Genomic DNA, 6,673 nt, shown 5'->3' on the forward strand with positions numbered 1-6,673 from the left:
AGAAAGAAGAAAAGAATTTCTTTAGGTTTATCCGTCTTGAAAAGTTTGATAGCAAAAATTTTCAATGGGTTATAGTTGAATATTAGTCTTCTTGATTAACTTGTTCATAAATTGTAAATGTAGTGCAACTCAGTTCTCAACAGAAATATTGAGTAAATGAAAAATAAAAACTGTCCTTGCTGCATCCTTTTGCCTATAACATATAATTCAAGTGTTTCTTGGAGATGAAGTTCTAACCTCATGTGGCTAGTGCTTTTTCCTTTTGTCTTCCTCTGGATATTCACATTGCATCGACTTGAAAAGTTATCAAGAACGATCTCTTGCGTTGTGTTCATTTTTGAATTTGATTAGGAACTGCTAAATTTCTGCTGTAGTGTTTTTTCCCCCAATAGTTTTGTATTATATATTATATGTAATTACATCTATTTGCAATCTAGGTAATGATAAACATATGTGAATTGAACAATGTATTTTTCTTTAGATTTCAGAATGGCTGCTACAACAATGCACAGTGCCATCGGGTCTGTGCAGGCCCACAGAGCTCAAATAAGCTCAAGCTCTCAAAATGGAATGGGAAGTTTTTCTGTCAAGATGGTTTCTAAGTGTTTTGGGATTGATATGAGACTTCTCGGAAGGGGTAATTACTGTTCAAGAGGCTTGAAGTTGGGTGGTGTTCATGCTTCAACATCCTCGATAGCTGATTCAGTCCAAGCACCATCAAACAGCAAAACTACTGATTCACAGAAGAAATCAAGTGACTTACTATCACTTTTATGAGCTAACTCGTTTTATATAAAGTTTTCTATACGTTATACTCTTTGTGAGCTGAACTTTTATGGGATGATTAAACCGATATTTCATTTGTTTATAGATGAAACTGCTCTTATATTGATTCGCCATGGTGAGTCCTTGTGGAATGAGAAGAATCTGTTTACTGGTTGTGTTGATGTTCCTTTGACCAAAAAGGGTGTCGAGGAGGCGATTGAAGCTGGTAAAAGAATAAGCAATATTCCAGTTGATATGATTTATACATCTGCTTTGATTCGCGCCCAAATGACCGCTATGCTTGCCATGACCCAGCATCGCCGCAAGAAGGTTTTCTTTGACTTTGTTTATTTATTCCTTTCTTCATGAAGACAGAAATGTTTTATCATATTTTTTTTACTGAAATATTTGGCCTTGATTTTCAGGTTCCAATTATCATGCACAACGAGAGTGAACAGGCTAAGACTTGGAGCCAAATGTATAGTGAGGAGACTCAGAACCAGTCAATACCAGTAGTTACCGCTTGGCAATTAAACGAAAGAATGTAATTTCCCTCCTTATTCTGTTTTAGGTGACTTCATTTGCTTGCAATGGTATTAACCTGAAGTCAGCCATTCCATGTCAATTTCATGTCTATTTCTTTTTCTTCTAGGTATGGTGAATTACAGGGCCTCAATAAGCAGGAAACTGCTGATAAATTCGGCAAGGAGAAAGTTCACGAGTGGCGCCGCAGTTATGATATTCCTCCTCCGAATGGCGAGAGTTTAGAAATGTGTGCTGAAAGGGCTGTCGCTTATTTCAAAGAACATGTAAGGATTATTCATGCTCCGGTACATTATTTTTTTTCCTTAAATGTTTTAGAATGCAGACGGGAACATAATCATCAGGGTTTGGTTATAATAGTGCAGTTTAGATGCATAAAGATTTCCAGGAACTGGAAGAAAACAGGGATGATAAGGAACTTTAATTCTTTCACTTTTGAACGGCCTTATAAAAGTGGGATTTAGAATAATTAAGAGAACTTGGACCCTTTGCTGGCTCTCGACTCAGTCCATCTTAATGAACTTTTTTCTTTCTTCATTTTTAGTACTGGGTCTACCTAATCACGAAATGAAGCGGTAGAATTCAGGAAACACAGTAATAAAGTAGGCTCTTCATCAGCTAGTGGACCACCATCCTTCAGGTTGACCTAGAAAAAGTTTTATACACACATATGAAAGAAAGTGTAGCTTAATCATGTCTTCTGATATTCATTGGAAGATCAACTGACTGTTTTCCAAGTTAGCAGCATGATAGTGATATCATTATTAAGTGGGTTCTGATATTTTGAACTGAACCTTAGTGTTAGAACATTCTCTTAACTTAGTGTTAGAACATAGAACAATAACCCTCAACCCTCACCATAACTTCGGAGTTTTGGTGTAGGAGTAGGGTTTTTTATATGGTATCAGCACAACCCATGTTCGAATCCCATCTGCCACGAATTAAAAACGTATTTAAAAAATGATACTCGTGAATAAGATTTCGGCCTATGAAAAGGACACTCAACCTTCAGGAGGCATGTTAGAATATTAAACAATAACCCTCACCATGACTTTGGAGTTTTGGTGTAGTGATAGGTACTTAAAGAGTTAGCATAACTTTTTTCTTCCTTCAGCTTCAGAATACTAAACCAGTTTGCATAACAGATTGAACCTCAGCTTGTGAATGGGAAACATGTTATGATGCTTCAGAATACTAAACCAGTTTGCATAACAGATTGAACCTCAGCTTGTGAATGGGAAACATGTTATGATTGCTGCACATGGGAACTCATTGAGGATAACAGATTGAACCTCAGCTTGTGAATGGGAAACATGTTATGATTGCTGCACATGGGAACTCATTGAGGTCTATTATTATGTACCTCGACAAGTTGACTTCCCAGGAGGTAATGAACTGATGCCTATCCCATACTTACATTTGTAGTTCAAGCATCAACTTTTATTGTCTTGTGTTTGCATAATTTTCTGCAGGTTATCAGCTTGGAGTTGTCGACTGGAATTCCTATGCTCTATATTTTCAAAGAAGGAAAGTTCATCCGAAGAGGGAGCCCAGTTGCACCTTCTGAGGCCAGTGTTTATGCTTATACTAGGGTATGTTGCTTCTTCACTGTAATAATTCTTTGTTGCTCTAATAATTCAAGAAATCTAGTATCCTCAATCGACTAGCTGTAAACATTATATGAAAATTACAGATGTTGTAGGTTCTTTCGCATGCTCACTCTCTGATTTTATTGGAACATAAGTTACAAATGGTTAGGCGTGTTGTGTAATGTCTTAAGACTTACTTATTGTAGGAGTTAAAATTAGTGGTGCAAATGTCACAAGGAGACTGGGCAGTTATAGATTAAGCTTCATTTGTGAAGTGTATTCAGGGCAAGGCACTGAAGGATGTTTGGGGATTTTTGAATGATGGACCTTATTTTTTTTTTAGGATTTTATGGAACTTAACTGCAGAAATAAGCTCAACCAAATACAATAACCGCACCAATGAAAGTAGCACACAAGCAAACATCGAGATTTAGTAGGGAAATGTTCTCTGGATTGAGACAGGTTTTATGGTTTGTGTGCCCTGAAGTTAAGTCTATAATTTTCTAGATTATCTCTTGTGTTTTGATCTTCAAGATTGGGCATAGACTTGAGGAACTTGTATTCTGATATTACTGAAATATTCTCTCTGGATTCTTCCCGGACGTGGGCAAGTATGCCGCCACGTTAAATCTCATTGTTTGGTTGTGTGTGTTGTTTTCATTGGTGCCATTATTGCATTTGCTTGTGTTTATTTTCACAGATAAATTCGTAAAATCTTGACCCTTAATGGACTGGTGAACATAGGGTTGGTGTGGGTCATCATTTAATGATGTTCTTGTAGGCTGTCTAAAAATCACAATAGATAGCTGATCCCCCATCAAACACCGATGATGAAAGTTACAATCTGACGACTTTCACACCCCAAAACAGCCAAGGCAAAGATCACTCAACAATGGTCTTTACAACGCTCTACAGAAGAAGTTATAAGTCATTAGCTCCTTCTAAAACGCAGAATTCACCTTCGCGTTTCAGTATTTTCTCTTTTTCTGCTGATTGATCTGTCATTTGCTAGTGACTAAAATACTCTTACTAAAATACCCTTGACCAATATCTAAAGCGCTGTCCTTGACCATGCAAATGACTGCGTGTTATCTGCAGGTTCTGCTGAAATATTTGATAGAGATTGCGATGATCCTGAGTGTAACTTTTAATTGTGACTGAGAAGGCAGACATCCCTCATCATTATGATGGTTACGATATTGTTTGTTTGGTCCTTCCTATCACATGACCATATCCAATTGAAAATCATTTTGTTTCACTTGATTTGAAAAATTCATATGACAGATGCCTGCTATAGGCCTATAGAGTTAAATGGCATACCCATGAGCAAACTAGCTTTTGGTGGAAGCATTACGTAACTTACATTAGATATTGATATATAATTTATCGTAATTTTGTGAATATCCTCGATGTAGCTTACCTTGAATTAGGAATAACATAACTTTCTATTGTCATTTGCAGACCTTGGCTCAGTACAGACAGAAGCTAGATGAGATGGTAAACTGAATCTCAGACAACAGGTGACCATATTTATATTATTTAGCTCAATTATTAGAGTCTAACTTCTGGAGAAGTTCCTCATCTTTCTGTCTGTTGCAGGTATTCGAAAGATTCACAATTGTTGAAGAAGCTTTACATGGTTTTGTAGCTTTAGCGTGTACTATAAGAAAAAGGAAAAGTGGTTCAATGTCGTAGAGTTGCAATCTACCTATTTAATGTAGATGTGCTTTTTGTATTCATTTACTTCATGCGTGCTCCCTAAAATGTGTCGAAATGGAAGTGAGAATGTGATTTTGTTAGAAGGAATTTTAAATAGCAACTGTAGCTTACAACCAGTTCCGTGTGATATACTGCTTGCAAACTGTTGTGTTTTCTCATGGAGAGAATGTGATGTTTTATTAGGTGAAACTTTTTTCTGTATCCATTGCAGAGCGGTGTTCTTATATATTGAAATACTGGCGATGTTTTCTCATACTGAACTTAATATTTTCGAGGAAAAGCTTCGACTTATTGTTCTCGCAGTTATTCATTCTCCTTCCGTTCTTGTCAGACGCGATACAAGACATTCATTCACCACACTTCATCACAAAGAGACATCCATGGCTGGTGTTGAAATCTAGAGTGACTGGATATACAAAAATTTTTTCCTTTCTCTTCCTAATATCTGATACTTCTGTTGAAGTTCCTTTTACTGCTACCAGAATGAGAATTGTACCACAATGGCACAGATTCAAAAATGAACATCAATTTTTCTTGCAAGTCATCTTACTATGGAAGGAGAAAAAGGTCAAAATTGTGGGAACCAAAGAGGGATCCCATGCTCAAAGATCAAATGTGAGAGAGGAAGGTAAATGCAGAACCAACAGCACAGAGGATCATAATCACAATGGAGAACCAAGTTAACGCGGTACGGCCACATCCCAGTCCTACGTCCACAACCAAAAGAGCGATCTTTCCACTGTACCAACAAGAAGCCCAACACTCTCAAGACCATAACCGTGCTTGAGACTCCAACAATGGATAAATGCGAAAATATATGGGCTTTACCTCACAAGCTCTAAACATACTATCTATTTAAAGAACCACCTTCTAGCAACAAGTAAAAGCCAACCGAGATCTCCAAGATGTTGTGCAATGTTAAACAAATCAACCGAGATGAGCTTCTCTAAACTCTTAAACTTTCTCTTCTTCCTTTCTCCCCAAGACGATATAGAACAAATGAAAGAATCCAACTAGCAATTTTCAACTCAAGCCTCTTTATATGACTTAAGTTTCCAACCCAAACCTCAATTGGGTCGCACCAACATGACCAAGTTGTCATATGCCTTAGCTAAATCGCATGACTAAATGTTTAGCCCGCTTACGGGTATGAACCCAAACCCAACAGAAATGCCCCCTTAGACTCGTCTTAATTGGCAAAACCAATGAGATTTACTTTCGGAAATTTTGAGATCTTAGTCTACAGCTTCTCACTAACATCGCGCTAACTAGGTTGTGAAAGCTTTTATTTTCTTTAAATACCTTATCTTTTTTTTTATAAAGGCGAAAAATTGTCCTCTTTTATCAAAGGTAAATTTTATGTACTTTTAAATTCAGGCATAGGATACACATTTCCTTGTAACATCATGCATGTAAGCGGGATGCTCTGATTACCTCATTTGGATGGTTGAACCTCTATCATCTCTTAAATTGTAATAAGATGGCTGTGATTCAACCACTTCAAATCAGAACATCCAGCTCGCATACAAGAGGTTCTGAGCCATCTAGACTCTTATTACCTCGTGCTCCCTATTTATAGATCAAAAAAATGATGCGACTTCTGAGTGAAAGTCTCCTGACACTTTGATCACTTTATTATAGAGGGATTCCAGAATACTAAATATGTGTATATCCAAAACAATTCCCACTCTCTAATTTGCATGGGCATCTGTTGTGGGGCCCATAATCATTGAGTGGGTGAGAAATTGGGTACATGAGTAACAGGTGTGCTTAAGCGTTAAGCCATTAACAGACCAAGTCTCCCGGTTTGGCCGTTGAAGCTGGCGGGAGATGGGATCCCAAAGAAGATAGCGGGACAGAGTCTGTTACATTCAACAACATTCCAAATTACATAAAGCGCAACCTAAATATGTCCTAATATTTTTAAAAAAAATAAAAATATAATGCAAGCTAATTTTGACATAATTAACGAATAATTAGGAGCTTTCGTATGCTAATCAATTACCCATTCCATTTTTCTTACCTCTAGATTTTCTCTCAGCCTCGCATTAATTAAA

The 6,673-nt window shown here is 37.1% G+C and overlaps 1 protein-coding gene across 2 annotated transcripts in view; it reads left to right on the forward strand.

The window, feature by feature from the left end:
- The window catches only part of LOC109832677 (2,3-bisphosphoglycerate-dependent phosphoglycerate mutase-like), a 9,420-nt gene extending 4,599 nt beyond the window's left edge, over nucleotides 1-4,821 (forward strand). Inside the window, exons 1-9 of one of the 2 annotated variants that reach the window (XM_020400078.1) lie at nucleotides 461-754; nucleotides 872-1,095; nucleotides 1,191-1,309; nucleotides 1,418-1,574; nucleotides 2,524-2,569; nucleotides 2,640-2,695; nucleotides 2,781-2,900; nucleotides 4,359-4,417; nucleotides 4,497-4,821. In XM_020400078.1, coding sequence (XP_020255667.1) covers nucleotides 466-754; nucleotides 872-1,095; nucleotides 1,191-1,309; nucleotides 1,418-1,574; nucleotides 2,524-2,569; nucleotides 2,640-2,695; nucleotides 2,781-2,900; nucleotides 4,359-4,403 — 1,056 coding nt within the window. In that variant the 5' untranslated portion in view covers nucleotides 461-465 and the 3' untranslated portion in view covers nucleotides 4,404-4,417; nucleotides 4,497-4,821. Of the gene's footprint in view, nucleotides 1-460; nucleotides 755-871; nucleotides 1,096-1,190; nucleotides 1,310-1,417; nucleotides 1,575-2,523; nucleotides 2,570-2,639; nucleotides 2,696-2,780; nucleotides 2,901-4,358; nucleotides 4,418-4,496 lie in introns of those variants that run through there. The other variant, XM_020400079.1, reaches the window with a different exon arrangement.

The sequence above is a fragment of the Asparagus officinalis genome, chromosome 3 (assembly GCF_001876935.1).
Source record: "Asparagus officinalis chromosome 3, Aspof.V1, whole genome shotgun sequence".
Lineage (NCBI taxonomy): Eukaryota > Viridiplantae > Streptophyta > Magnoliopsida > Asparagales > Asparagaceae > Asparagus > Asparagus officinalis.